The following is a 14,912-nucleotide window of genomic DNA, read 5'->3' as shown; positions in this document are numbered from 1 at the left end:
TCATCATGCAGTTCAAGAGAAGACCAGCAGACAGACCACTAAAAATTCCAGCAGCTTCCAGCTAAAATGCTCAATGTGAGACAGACAGCAGGATTTCCCCACTATTGATCCTCCCTGCGAACGGCAAAGTCTTCCTCAGTGACTGCTACTGGAGAGCCGACCGCCACAGCTGATGGGCTTGTCTGTCACATATCATGGCACAGATTATTTTTAAAGTAAGCTATGGAGTCTAGGTTAGGCTGCTAAAGAAATGTAAATATCAGATTGCTGGACACTTCTGTTTTGAGGGGTTTATGCAGCATTTAGGCTGGCCGTGTAGAGCTGTTGCTGCAGGGCTTGATACTGCTGGGACTTCATTTTGTAGACTTGAAAGCCCTGTAAATTTTTTAATTTTCTTTGGCTTTGGTATTTGGGTGTAGCTCAAATGTGTGTTTTATTTTACTAGTGGTAAGGAGAAGGTTCCTGACTCTGCTAGTTCTTTGTCCCTGGGGCTACAGAAAGACAGCAGAGCAACATTTTGTATCTCTGTCCCTTTACCTCTGCTTCTGAAAATGTTTTTGTCCGCTGAACTTGCCTGCTCTTCTTGCATGGAAGTTGCCTTCATTCCAGAGGAGCACAGCCTGTTTGCTGTAGTGTGTGTTCTGTAATTCTGTGAATTCTTTGAGGCGTAGGGATCTTGGTGCTGGCTGACTCAGAGATGCTCAGTACTGCTGGCAGCTGCTGGCACTGAGCATGGAGAGAAGGTAAGTACATGGATGGTCACATTTTAAATAAGCTCCTGAGAGACTGAAAGGCACTGACAATAAAATAAAGCTGTATACGGGGACATGAACTTGGAGCGGAAACAGAAGGAGGATGCCGGCTAAAGGAATTCTGCTTGTAAGGCTGCTTCACCTCTTGCAGGTACGCTTGCGACACAGTAACTGATGTCAGGTGGAGAGTTTCAAGAGTTTGGTGTTTGGGTTGTTTTTTGGTTGTGTTTTTGTTCTTTCACTATTTTTAATTATTGTCTGGTGCAACTCTGGGCGGGGTGGGGGCGGAAAGTGAATGGTGTAGAGCTGTTTGTACCCAAGTGTACTTGGCCCCCGAAGGTAAGGGTTGGGATGGGCTTTTTTCTCTGTGCCACCCCCTTACCCCTCCAACTTAAAGCTGCAGTTCCAGAACTAAAATAGGGGACAGTGGGCTGCTTTAAAATCCTAAGAGCTGTTTTCCTTAAAGCTCTGATCCTGGTGGTCTTGTGCAGTCTTAGCACAGTGTCTTGCCATCAAAAGTCACAAAGACCAGCTAGAAATTGCAGCAACAAGGAGTAAGAGACAAATTGCAGTGAGATGGCAAAGTAGGTACTCAAAGGGGATAAATTAGTTGGGGGCCGTTACTCTGTCCCACAGGTATTTTATTTCACTTGCATTTTTTTGGCATTGAGCATTTTAAGTATGTGAAACTTTTTATGCCTGTTGGAGGGCTGGCCAGGTGCACAGGATAGGGAAGTTGTTTCCTGCTCTGGTGATGTGTGTCTTTCTTGTCAAGTGGCTTCACAAATATTTCATGTCTGAATTACAGGTTTCATCAAAAACTGGGAGAGGGAGGTTGAGTACATTAGGGGGTGGGGGTGTCTTCAGAATAAAGGAAAAAAAAATTGTGAAAAATGGACAGTTAGAACTGTTATTTGCTACTTCTGGATTACTTGTGTCCTGTAGCTCCACTCTGTAGTATTGCCCATCCTCCTGCCTTTGCTCCAGCTGCATGGTAACAACTATGGTGTCCACACGGTGTTGCAGAGCCAGCACTACTAGAAATGCGGGCGCTTTGCTAAGCAGCTCATGCACACATGGCATTTTCCTGGTTTTGTGATGTGCGTGTAGGCTTGAGAAATGGAAAGTTGTTTCTCTTAAATCCCCAACTCTTTCTGATAGGAACTTGCATTAAGAAAAGTAGTTGTGTCTTGTTACTTGCAGAATAGTTCTTTATTATACACAAGTGTTTTGCTCAGTAATACTTGAATGGACAATTTAACAGTTTATTGTAAAAAGACTCAGTTTCTTTGAAGGTAATTTTGATTTTACACTGTTAAGGACAGGAACTGCATAGTGTCTTTGAAGCACTTTGGAGTAATAGTATTGTCCCCCTTTTTTCTATTTAGATGTGGTATTAAGAAAAGTTAATAGAGAAGTTTTCAGAATCTTCTACACTTTCAACAACCTCTTTAATCCAGGGGATGTAGTTGGCTACTCTTGTATAGACACCATATTTTCCTTTTTCGGCACAGCCCTCTCCCCAGCTTACAACCCCCAGGAGAAACCAAGTGTTGTGGTATGACACTGCGAAGGGGCCACCGCTGTCCCCTTTGCAGGCATCAGCAGTGTCTGTGTCGTGGCCTGCACAGAACATGTTGTCGGTGACGAGCCTGTCAGTGGAGCGCTGACAGGTGTCCATGCTCACGATGGGCAGCTGGACCCTCATGAGGAAGCGCAGGGTGGCGCCTTTCTCATGGGTGGCTCCCCACCCACTCACTGTCCCCACGTGTCCCTCCTGGGACAGCAGGGTGGCGAGGCTGGGGCTGGGCAGGCAGATGGGAACCACATACTCGTTAAAAATGACGTTGCTGCTCAGGTACAACAAGGCGATGTCACCGTTGTAGTTGTTAGAATCATAATGTGGATGTGTCCAGCTCTGTGCCACAGCGATCTTCTGTTCCTTGAATTCTCTTTGGTATTTGTCAAAGTCTCCTGGAACCGTAAAGAGTTAAAATGTTCAGGAAAAGGTAAGGAGCCTGGACAGTGTCATCATGGGGTAAGTTTTTGTGCATCAGTGTGTGTGTGTGTGTGTACATCTGTGTGCGCCTGCCTATCTGTGTGCATCATGGTGCGTGCACATGTGTGCCTCTGTATGAATCTCTTGTGTCAGTATCTGAGTGTATGAGTGAGAATGACTATGAATGTGAGTGTTCAGTGTGTGTCAGAGTGAGTCTCCAAGTGTGTGTCTGTGTGTTTGTGATGATACAAGTGTGAGTGTCCAAGTGAGTATGAGTGAGTGTATGAGAATGTCCGTGTGTGAGTAGGAGTGTGAGTGTCCATGTGTGATTGTGTGTCAGTGAGTGACCTTGTGAGAAGGAGTGTCCAAGCAAGTGTCAGTGTGGGTGTCCAAGTGTCAGTGACCCAGTGAGTATGACTGAGTGTGACTGTCCGAGTATCTGAGTGAGTGTGAGCGTCTCGGTCCCTGTGAGTATCCAGGTGTGTTTGAGAGACCGTGAGTATAAGCGTCCATGTGAGTGACCATGTTTGTCTCCAATTTAGTGTCTGTGTGACCATGTGTGAGTGACCCTGTATGAGTCTGACTTTCTGAGTGTGAGTGTCTGTGTGAGTGAGAATGTCTGAGTGTGAAGTGATGGTATGAATGTGTCTTCATGTCCGTGTGAGTATGAGTGAGTGTGATTATGAGTGTGTCTTTGAGAGTGAGTGTGAGTATGAGCATGAGTGTCCATTTGAGTATGTGAGTGTCCAAGTGAGTGTGAGTGACCCAGTGAGCATGAGAGTGTGACTGTCCAAAGGTGAGTGTTTGAGTGAGTGTGAGCGTCCATGTGAGTGTCTGGGTGTGTCTGAGAGCCCGTGAGACTGTATGAGTGTGAGCATCTGTTTGAGTCTCCATGTGTGTATGAGTTGGTGTGACCATGTGAGTACAAGTGAGTGTGAGTATGAGCTTGAGTGTCCGTTTGAATGTGTGACTGTCCAAGCATGAGTGTGAGTATGAGTCTGAGTGTCTGCAGGAGAGTGAGTGTGAGTGCTCGTGAGACTGTATGAGTGTCCATGTGAATGTCAGTGACCCAGTGATTGTTAGTATGAGCGCATGACTGTCTAGGCGTGAGTATGAGTGGGAGTGAGAGTGCCCATGAGTGTGTCTGACTATGAGTGTCCATGTGAGTGAGTGTCTCAGTGTCAGTGTGAGTGACCCAGTGAGTATGAGCGTAAGAGTGTGAGTGTCCAAGTGTGTTTGAGTGAATGTATGTGCGTGCCCATGAGACTCTGAGTGTGAGGGTCTGTTTCAGTGTCCGTGTATGAGTGAGAGTGTGAATGACCCAGTGAGTATGAGTGTCAAAGTGTGAGTGTTTGAATGTGAGTATGAGTGTGAGTGTCCGTGAGAGTGTGCGAGTGAGTGTCCGAGGGAGCATGAATGCAAGTGTCTGGGCGTGTCTGAGTGAGAGTATGAGTATGAGTGTGAGTATAAGCTTGAGCATCCAAGTGAGTGTGAGTGTTGGTGTGTGTGTGTCTGAGCCTGATGGACTGCGTGAGTGAGAGTATGAGCGTTCAGGTGTGAGTGACCCACTGAATGGGAGTGTCTGAGTGTGAGTATAACTGTGAGTGACCACAGGAGTGTGAGGGTCCATGTGGGTGTCTGTGTGCATGTCTGGGTGTGTCTGAGTGAGTCTGAGTGCCAGTGAGACACTGAGTATGGGTGTCCATGTGAGTATGAGTCTGAGCATGAGTGTGAGAGTCCTTGTGAGTATGAGTGTGTCTGGGTGAGTGTGTCTGGGTGTGAGCATGAGTGTCAGTGACCCTGCAAGTGTGAATGAGAGTGAGACTGACTGTCCAAATGCAAGTGTCTGAGTGACCGCGTGAGTGTGATTATGTCTGTGAGAGTGTGTGTGTCCAGGTGTCAGAGTGAGCGTGACTGTGAGTATCCAAGTGAGTATCCATTTGAGTGTCCGAGTGAGTGTGAGTGACCCAGTGAGCCTGAGAGTGTGACTGTCCAAATGTGTTTGAGTGTGAGCGTCCACGTGAGTGAGTGTATGGGTGTGTCTGAGAGTCCATGAGACTGTATGAATGTTCATGTGAGTATGAGTGTGTGCGTCTGTTTGAGTCTCTATGTGTGTATGAGTCAGTGTGACCGTGTGAGTGACCAAGTGAGTGTCCCAGTGAGTATGAGTGTGAGTGTCTAAGTGTGAGTGTTTAAGTGAATGTGAGTATGTGAGTGTCCGTGAGAGTGTACAAGTGAGTGTCTGGGTGTCTGTATGAGTCTGTGTGATTCTGTGAGTATGAGTGTGAGAGTGTGTCAGTACGAGTGTGAGTTTCTGGGTTATGTCTGAGTGATTGTGAGTGCCCATGAGACTGCGAGTGGGTGTGTGAGTGTCCATGTGTGTGTGTGAGTATGAGAGTTTGTCTGAGTGTCAGAATTAGTGTCTGAGTGTGAGTGACCTTGTGAGTGTGAATGTTTGAGTGTCCAAGTGAGTGTAAATCTGAGAGTCTGTGAGAGTGCTCAGTGTGAGTATTAGTGTTTGAGTGAGTGTCCATGAGAGTATGAGTGTGTGACAGTGTGTGTGTCTGTGTGAGTTTGAGTGTCTGTGAGACTGTTTAAGTGGGGGTGATGTTGTGAGTGGGAGTATGAGTGTTAGTGTCCATGTGAGTGTGAGAGTCCATGCAAGTATGAGTGTTTCTGTCTCTGTGATGCTTAGTGTTAGTGTGAATGTCTGAGAGTGAGAGTGTGATAGCGTGAGTGAGCATGGTAGACTGTGAGAGTTTGAGTGTCCATGTGAATGCATGAGTGTGTGTTGGTGTAAGAGTGGGAGTGTCTGTGTGAGTGTATCAATTTGAGTATGAGTACGAATGTACATGTGTCTGAACGAGTGTAAGTGTCTGTTAGTGAGAGTGTGAAAGTCTGTGAGTGTGTGGGTGAGTGTCCATGCGAGTGTGAGTTTCTGTGAGTCTGTCAGTGTGCGAGTGTGGCAGTGTGTATGACTGTCAGTGTCCTTGTGAGTGTGTTTATGTGTGAGTAAAGTGTATTTTTGTGTGTGTGACTGTGTGTCTCTGCATGTCTGCTGTGAGTGTGTGTCTGTGTGTGTCTGGGTATCCCTGTCTACACATCTGTCTCTGTGTGTGTGCATCTGCGTGTGCATCTATCTCTCCATGTGTATGTGTGTCTGTTTGTGTCTGCTGTGTCTGTCTGTGCGTGCGTACAGAAAACTCCTGTACTTACCGACAGTGACGTGGTGCGGTGTGACGAGATCCAGGCAGTGCGCAGCGGTGACCACCCAGCGGCTGCTGATCAGGCTCCCCCCGCAGAACCCGACGTCTCTACTGTTCCGGATCAGCACCTGTGCGGAGGTGAGAAGGGGTGAGGTGTCTGTGCACACACTGTCCTGCTCTCCCCCCACTGGCTGCTGACTCTGGATCCTGAAAATGACACTTCTGGCAATAGTCACCACAGCACACCAGGCAAAGATGAAGTTAAAACTAACAAAATAAAAAAATTGCACCGTCTGTGACAATGGAGCACAATAGTGAGGTCCATGTGAACAAGGGAGAGAAAAGAGTTGGTCATGGTAATAAAATCTGGAATGATCTACAACATAGAAAATGGAAAGGTGAAAAGATGCTGCTCTGTGTTATATATTCAGAATTATAAGCTGCATTAAAGCTTCAGCATATCATCTTCAATTATACTCCTCCCTGAACCTTTATTTCATGTGTTAAACTGAAGAAAAAGCTTAAAGCTCTGCAGTTCCAGTGAAGTTAATAATAAAATAATGGAAAAAGGTGTAACTGAGTCTGGCGTCCTACCCTGGTCTGGTTCCTGGATTAATGTCATGTTTTATGTAAGCCTTTTTGACTTAATTCTATGTGCTATCAATGCTTTCAATTCTGTTCAGTGGCACTAGAACAAAACATTGAAAAGCAACAAAGAAAAATTACCTGAAAGCTCTATCTTAGATTGTGAAGATCTAGACTAGAAAAAAAAAAAACACACCAAACAACCAACCACCACACACAAATACAAGATTCAATTACAAATTGCCCAAGGTAATGAAAATTTGAAACTCCTGATGGTATCACTTTATCTATCTCAACAATAAAGTGTCTGGGTGAGGCAGAATTCACACCACATTCCCTTCTCATGACCTAAAAGCAGATCTCAATAAAAACAAAACAGCTCGTGTTCCTCCTTGGAGCAGGCACGATGGCTTAAAAAAACCCAGACGATGTACTAATGACATGTCAGTGCCCAAAAGTGCAGGCAGGTTCAGCCCACTGTTGTTCCACCTGTAAAATACCTGCTGATGCGTGGAAAGGGAAAAATCTCATTGTGTGACAGCAATAAACCAGACGGACAGAAACCTCAAGTTTTTTAGATCAGTCAGTTAACTTATTAGCTACAAACCCATAAATAATACTAGTACACCGATAAAACAGAGACAAGTAAAAATATCAACTACAGTCACATAGAGAGGGATACTTAGACACACACATGCAGAGACAGACCCATACAGAGACACAGATGCACGCTGACACACGCACAGCCAGCCACACACACGCTCTCACACACAGACACACAAACATGACCCACCCATACAGGCACATACCACACAGACACAAACTCAGACATACAAACACCCAAAGAGACATAGCCACATGACAACAGATAAGTACACACAGACACATGCACCCACACAGACACACTGAGACACACACACACACACACACAGGGACAGACACAAGAACAGAGAGATATGCACACACGCAGATGTACACAGATACACAAACAGGTGTATACACACACACACATAGATAGATGGACACAGAGGCACACACAGAAAAACAAAGTCCTAAGCCAAGATTAACAACCGAAACAAGACAGTGGGAATAAAACACTCCAGGGATGCTTCCCTTCCGGCCACACGCTGTTTGCCTTCACATTTGAGCCCTCTCCATAGTATCTTCCTTACCCTGACAAGCATGAAAAGCTCCACCTTCTAATGAAAAATATCACCTGGTCATAGAAAAATTTTTATGAAAAACAGCACCAGCCGTTCCAGAAGGGATCAGAAGTCCAGTTTTCACCAGGAACATCTAGAAACAAAGACCGTGAATAACAGAGCAGGAGAAGGTGGGATTGATGGAATAAAGAGAGAAAGTACACAGTTTAGATCGCAAAAGTACGTATATTTAGGATAGGGGGAAAATGATAAGTAAGGGAAGTGATACATAGAATCAAAAAGACCTGCAGAATTTTGGGAAATACATGTGGCTGGATTGCCCGTTATCTGAAAAAAAAAAAAATCGGTGAACTCTGCTCCAGCTGGAACCTGTGACAACAACGTCAGACAGCATTCAGGTGTGGTACCTGTGGCCATGCTGGAAGAAAAGCGTTACCTGCCATGGGCAATGTCCGCGATGACACAAAGTTCCTCCTGTTATCCTGGAGTCGTTCTCTGATGTGGAGCTGACGTAGATCTGAGGCGTATCTGAAACATTTCCCGAGTCGCTGTGGTGATTCAGCCCCCTGTGCGTGGTTTGCGTGGCCCTTGTTTTGTTCTGGCCGTCGTTCTCCCCTGTCTGGTTTTGCCCAGCAGCGTTTTCCACCATTTCCTCTTGTCTGGCGGCAGGTGCTGTGGTCTGATTCTGCTTTGCAGGGCCCTGGGTCAGCTCACCCCACAGAGCTGAGCCTCTCTGGGGTTTGCCAGGCCCAGTTGTCCCCTCCTCTGCGCCCTCCTGCCTGGGGACACCCCTCTCCCGTGCAGCAGCACCAGCGCTCTGCGGCTTCAGTGTCACAGAGGCCACCAGTGTCTTCTTCCAGCTGGAAGCATCTTCTGACACTTCGGTTTGTCTAGCATCACCCTCCATGAGCGTGCTTTGCCCAAAGGCACCCTCCAAGGGCTCATTTTCCCCAGCACCAGCTTGTTCCAGCTGGGTCTGTCTAACTGTGCCCTCCCTGCTCTCCTTCCACTTGGCCACATCACCCCTGCGCTCGCTCGCTCCCCTCGGCAGCCTGGTTTTGATCAGGCCACATGGAAACGATGCTGGAGGGAGAAAGGCAGAAATAAAGCTTTGAGTTTAGGCTGTGTGGTGTCAAGGGTCAGGACAGAATCCAACCCTATCGCTCGCCTTGTGACAAGATGCCTTAACACCAAGTTTTACCTGTTTGCAGGCAGCTCCTCCCGTCCCCATGCAGGGTGTAGCCCTCGGCGCAGGAACACGTCACGTGGAAGGCGCTGCGGCTGTCCTGGCAGTACTGCCAGCACCCGCCGTTCTTGTACCAGCACTCAAACCTTTCTGCGGTGGAAACACACAGGTGTTCACTTGGTTATTGCTACACAACTGAAATAAAGTAGGAACGTATGCTGCTGAAATGTGGCAGGGAAACAGAAGGAATTACCTCTCACAGTTCCAGAAAATAATTCTGATTTGCAGCAAACCAGATACAATTGCTTTATGGCTACCGTAGTTCACCTGTTGCTCCCTTTTCTTACTTGTCAGCTTGTTTTGAGGCCACAGCCAGGCTCTGGCCCTTCTGCCTGTAGAGCAGGAGCACAGAAATGCTAGGAAGAGCACGCACTGCTCTAGCACCCATTTGTGAACTGTCCATACCGCTTACCTTTTGTAGCATGACAGACTTAAAGTACTAGACATTTTGGTGCACGCCAAGTCTGCGAGAAATTGAACAAGTTTTTTTTATACATTGTTACATTAAAAAATGTTTAATTGCTTGACTGTAAAAATAAAAAGTTAGAAAAGCACTTGGGGGAAAAAAATTACTTACAATTCATAGCTTCCACCTCAGTTTGGCTTTTGCTGTAAAGTCATGCCCTTGTCATTTGCAAAACGGATACAGTAATTCAGAGGAACAAAAGTCCTCTGACCAAAGGCAGCTTTTCTACTTCATTCTTCATCATTTGTATATTACAAAATAAATACATATTGGTTTTCTTTACAATAAGCTTTGCCTGATTAAAGAGAAAACAGGGCCTCACCGTGACAGATCTCCAGTGGAGGTGTCTGTGGCAAGAGCTCCTACATTTGTGATCACTCTGAAGTGATAAAGAGAGGTAATTCCCTGCCCTTTCTTGGGGGAGGATAGGAGATGGCCAAGGCCCTTCATGACAGGAGGTGGTGCCACCACTTCCTCTGCACACCAGAGCCAGAATTTGCTATGGCTGTGGTCACAACACGACTCCCTTCCTGCCCCAACATGTCACATACAAAACCACCGTTCTGTATGAATCTAAACAACCGAGCAGTTCTGTATCAGATACAGTCACCACTGATAAGCTCTATGAGAAGCTTCTGCAAAGGTTCAGCTCAAAGTGTCCCAAGAGCAAATTCCAGCTCTAACCCTGCCTTCGCAGTGAATGTCAGTGTCTCTGCTCCTGTACTCACCTTTTTCACAGTTGTCTCCTCCAAATTTTGGGGGGCAGATGCAAAAGTAACTGTAGTGTTTTATTTTGCAGACTCCACCATTGCGACAGGGATTTGTACTACATGGATTTGAACCTAAGAAGAAGAAACAAGGCATAGTGTAATTCCAGGAATTAAGAAAAACCTGGGTTTAAACTGCCACATAATTCTTTGTACCCAGAAGGGACACAAGAAATAGGTATTTTTTAAAATTCCTTTTTTTACCTACCTTGGTAACTGAACCAAAACTCCATCTGCAAGAAGAAATCACAAATGAAGAGAACGGTCAATACTGATTACTGAAGATATTATTTAGAAAACTTGGGGGTTTTAGGGTGCATGTAAATGAATATTTTTATTAGAACCATAATTCTCAAAGTGGATTTCCTGATCATCACCATGGACCAGCCCAGCATGCATAAACAGGGTTGTCCTGGGATTAAAATTAAACTGAAAGCTCTGTAGAGCTCTTCCTACTGCGCTGCACCACCTGCTAAGGCGGACATCACCCAAGCAGCTCAGGGTAGATACACAAGAAATTAGGCACGTTAATATTTAAAACTGCAGTCCAAACTCTTGCTTCAGCAGCAGGTCCTGGCTGCACGCCTCAGGCACACACCTGCCACAGCTGCGCTGGGTGCCCTGGGAAGGATTACTCCCAGGTCACACTTAACTTTCCTCTATTTCTCCTTAAATAAGTTTCTCACCGTTTTCTCCTGCGAATGGAAGATCTCCTTGGCCTCCTCAAATGAACACTTCTCCTCATTGCATTCTCTCTCCAAGTTCCCTGGACGAATCTCTTCTAGAAAATAGTTGGCACGTTTGTGGACTTTCAGCACTTCGTGTGCTTCATCTTTTCTTATAAACACTAGGAAAACAAAAATGAACAGTTAATGGTACTGGAAGAGCACAAACCAGTATCATTACTAGAACATGGTTTTCGTTGGATAAACCATACAGAGAAGGGGAGGGCATCTAAATAAACAGCCCAAAGGAAAATAAAATTACTCTGTATTCCAGCAAAAGACAGCAGTAGTTTAAACTTTTAGTGGATCAAAAGACCCACTACTGAGACATGTAGATTAGTGCAGAAATATTTTTTTCTTCCACAAAACATTTGAATATTGCAGCTGCTTCTTTGAAGGCTGGTTATATTTTCCTGCCTGAGCTTCTCAGCTCACAATGATTATCAGTTGCCTGGCTGAAATCCATACAGCAGGTCCCTTTCACAGCACTCTGTTCTCCTCGCCATGGCCTACCATCCTAGGCAAGTCCAAAGCCTCTGACAAAAAAAAAAACAGTTTTGGAGATGAACCATAAAGACACACATTTCTTTGCAGGTGCAGAATCAGTATCCACAGCAGTGATGGAAATTCTAGAATGATATTAAATTGCTTCATTTCTAGGCAATTAGGAACAGCCCAGAAGAACTCTTAGCTGAGAAATGCTTTGGACAGACCCTGCTGTCTGGTTACGGAGAAAAAGCCTTTCACTTACATCAGTGAAACCGCCCTTTCACCACTCCCTGGGTTCTGGGGTCACCTTTAAAGGATTTACCTATTGTAAGTACCATCACATAGAGGGTCTGCCTGTTGTAAAGCTCTCTGGTTTGCAGGTATCTCTGGTTTGCAGATCCCACTCCTACCTCTGCTCTCCCCCCGCTGCAAGGATGACAACAATGATGCGTGAGACCCTGTGTGTTCTCACACCCGTTCTAAAGCTCTCTGAAGCCATTTCCCAACCTTATGAACTAAAATCAACATAAGGCCCAAGAAGCCATGTTGAAAGTGCCTAATTTTAGCTTCCCAAATTTGAAAACATTGCCAGGCAAAAATATTTCACATTTTGGGTTCAAGGTTACAAGAAGAATATTTCTCAACAGGATGGCCCAAGTAGGAAGCTGAAAGCCTGATTTTTCTTGGAAATATATATAAGAATATTCACTTTTTCTTGTGCATTTCTTGTAGTGCTTCTCCAACCCACAGGACTTTATGTTCAGAAAAGGAATGTAGTTTCAGTTTAAATGCTAAGATTGTCACAATAGTAAAATAAAAAATGTAATTCAGAAATACCTACCTGGGTATGAAAACAGACAGTGGCTGTTGATGGGGCACATCAGTAGGAGAAACACCACAAGCGAGGACCTGCTCTCCATTTCAGTGAGCGTTCAGAATACTCTGAGGGAAATGAAGGAAACTGGTATATTGTCACAAAACCAACAGGGTGGATTAGCCTGCAAAAAAGATGAAGAAGTAGAAGCAAGAGGATGAGAGATGGGAGAAAAGCAAACTCCAGCCCGCTCATTCGGATCTGATGCCCATTGTGCCTCCAGGCCGCTACAATACTGCACACTGCAGCAGAGATTGCCCAGGAAGGCGCCCAGGGTCTGACCCAAAGCTCACACAAGTAATTAATAAAACGCTGTGATGAACAGGGAAGGTGTGGATCAGGCCCAAACTGAGCAGAAACCAGTTCCATTGAAAGCTGAGGGCTGAGCTGCACAGTTCGTCCAGGAGTCGCTAATGACAGCAGCTGCTGCGGAATTACTGATGGTCTTGTCAAGCAGAACCATATGGGCAAACCCCAGTGAGGAAACCATCCACCACATACCTGGCCATAAAAATTACAAGAGAGAAGTTTGTATTTCTTCATATTACCTTCACAGCCTGAATAATTTACAAGGATTTGACAGAACATACCTGTTTGCTACCTGTATCATGCTTCAAAAACACGGGATCCAGAATGCATTCACTTTACACATAAACATGCAATTATACTTACTTTTTTCTTTCTTTTTTGTTTTTTTTTTAGGGGAAGAGAGGAGAGAGATTTGGATGTACACCAGGAACAGCCATGAGGTCAAAAGGTTGATCATTAACCAGTCACAAATATTGACAGAGGAGAGACAACCTTCTGGATTCTATGAAACACATTTGCAATCCAAAATCAGAAGAAAATTGTGTGTTTCCATGCACATACACGTGTGCATTTAAAAAATAAAAAATAGTGAGTCCTCAAAAACACCCTCCAACAATAAAAACCACTTCTTCGCAACAAATTTCTTCAGGAAAATCTGGAATTTTTAAGAGAACATTCCTGACACTCCACCATCTTTCCTTAGGTAAGACCAACTGATCTGGAAAATACACGAGCTGCTGTGTAAACATCTGTTGCAATATGCAGAGCTGGGAGTGTGCAGGAGTATCCACAGCAGCCACCCACAGGAGGGCAAATACTGCCCTGTAGCAATCACAGCTATTCACTGCCATGATGATTTCTGCCTTTAATTAGACCAATGTTTTACTGGCTTTGAACACAATAATGTTTTTCTTTGCAATTCAATGTGCAGCACCCTCAGCTGTCTCCGAAGCACATATTCTTGGTGCAGGCCCCGGCTGGAAGGCTGCTGTTCAAAGTAATTTTCTTTAACATTCATTGATCTTTAAAATCCACTCCCAAATAAAAAAGGTAACAAAGAGAAAAAGAGAGACAGAGACAGCAGCCCAGAGAGCGATGGCTGAACATACTCTTGCACTCCAGCTTACCTCTGACATGAAAGCCCTTGCCCTGTCTGGTACTTGCTCAATAAGCCTGTAAGCAGCTTGTAAGTCAACAAGACTAAGTCCACAAGTTTAAGAGGTATTAAACCTCTTTGCTGAGAGCATATTAAATTTCTCACCAATTCTAATACAACTTTGTTGTACCTGAGGTTTTTTTCACTTAACAATCTCATCACAAGAGCAGACTTGTTCTTCGCTGATCCAGATGGGGGTCCAAATCTTGACTGAGATGTTGGAGACATATATCACTACAGCAGAGCTGGTTTCACCTTTTTTCTACAAGATTAATTACATTTAGCATTTGTATTAAAAGCAAGTATAAATTTTGATTCTGTTAAACTTCCTTTTGATTATCGCCACTTCCTAGGAACTTCTTGGTACCTTATTTACTGATATACACACATACAGATACAGGTGGAAACACACACATATCTATCAGTAAGTATTCATAAAGCTAATTTAGCCTGCAGCTGAGTACATTCGCTAGAATAGGAATGAACAAAAGTGCTTGCTTAGCTTGGTAATTAGGAGAGATTGATGGACCTCAGGATAAACAGAGCATGTGAAAGTTTGGAATTTGGAATTATACCTCTGGGGATTTTCTGTTGTGTTTGTTTGTGGAGTTTTTTTGTTTTGTTTTGGTGGTTTTTGTTTTGTTTTGTTTTTCTTTGTTGTTTTTTTCTGATTTACAGCAGAATTCCCATTGACTTTTAAGGAAGTCTCAGAGGGTAAAATCAGGCAGCAAGTGTGCAACAAACAGAAAATATGGAGTTCTCATGACATGCTGAATGAACCTAACCTGTGAGCACCAGAACAAGATATGAAGCAGTGGAGGCAGTGATGATGTTTTCATTATGTTTAAGGAAAAACTATACAAATACAGAGCAAACCAAAACAGTTACTGTAGATAGTATGATAAAGCTGAAATGACAGAACTCTATCACTATGTTGACTTTTAAAACACTCTTCTCTGTCTTATCCTGCCTCCCATCCAAGCCAATTCAGTCGTTTCATCCTTCAAAGATGGAGTCCTGTGACCACAGACTATCGTATTTCCTACACTATTGTACAGCATCTCAGTATAACAGGGTCTTATTTCTTACCTGTAAGGCCTAAGTAGGACAAAGCTACAAATAAACAACAAAACCTGGAAACTAACCAATGCAAACAGTGTAAAAAAGAAAAAAAA

The 14,912-nt window shown here is 44.5% G+C and overlaps 1 protein-coding gene across 5 annotated transcripts; it reads right to left on the bottom strand.

Annotated features, from left to right (window-relative positions):
• Positions 1–1,935: 1,935 nt before the first annotated feature.
• On the bottom strand, positions 1,936–14,819 carry LOC136104968 (coagulation factor IX-like). 5 transcript variants are annotated; one of them, XM_065844379.2, is made up of 9 exons: positions 12,863–14,819; positions 12,240–12,340; positions 10,871–11,031; positions 10,393–10,417; positions 10,146–10,259; positions 8,907–9,041; positions 8,142–8,788; positions 5,968–6,085; positions 1,936–2,726 (listed from the first exon to the last, which is right to left on the bottom strand). In XM_065844379.2, the coding sequence occupies exons 2-9, from the start codon at positions 12,316–12,318 to the stop codon at positions 2,149–2,151; spliced, it is 1,857 nt and encodes a 618-aa protein (XP_065700451.1). In that variant the 5' UTR covers positions 12,319–12,340; positions 12,863–14,819; the 3' UTR covers positions 1,936–2,148. The 5 variants fall into 5 exon arrangements, with proteins under 5 accessions (XP_065700451.1, XP_065700454.1, XP_065700450.1 ...); XM_065844382.2 differs by having other exon boundaries at positions 10,871–10,965; XM_065844378.2 differs by having other exon boundaries at positions 12,240–12,396; positions 12,945–14,819.
• Positions 14,820–14,912: the final 93 nt, after the last annotated feature.

Source organism: Patagioenas fasciata, chromosome 9 (genome assembly GCF_037038585.1).
Source record: "Patagioenas fasciata isolate bPatFas1 chromosome 9, bPatFas1.hap1, whole genome shotgun sequence".
Taxonomy (NCBI): Eukaryota; Metazoa; Chordata; class Aves; order Columbiformes; family Columbidae; genus Patagioenas; species Patagioenas fasciata.
This window is presented reverse-complemented; position numbering and strand designations above follow the sequence as displayed.

What these genes read in the sequence shown, in the direction of transcription:
- LOC136104968 (XM_065844379.2), bottom strand. Translation starts at nt 12,318, where the DNA reads ATGGAGAGCAGGTCCTCGCTTGTGGTGTTTCTCCTACTGATGTGCCCC. An exon ending in TCCATTCGCAGGAGAAAACG is followed by an intron (nt 10,418 to 10,870) that starts GTGAGAAACTTA and finishes TTCTTCTTGCAG; the next exon opens with ATGGAGTTTTGGTTCAGTTA. An exon ending in AGGAGACAACTGTGAAAAAG is followed by an intron (nt 9,042 to 10,145) that starts GTGAGTACAGGA and finishes TTTCCACCGCAG; the next exon opens with AAAGGTTTGAGTGCTGGTAC.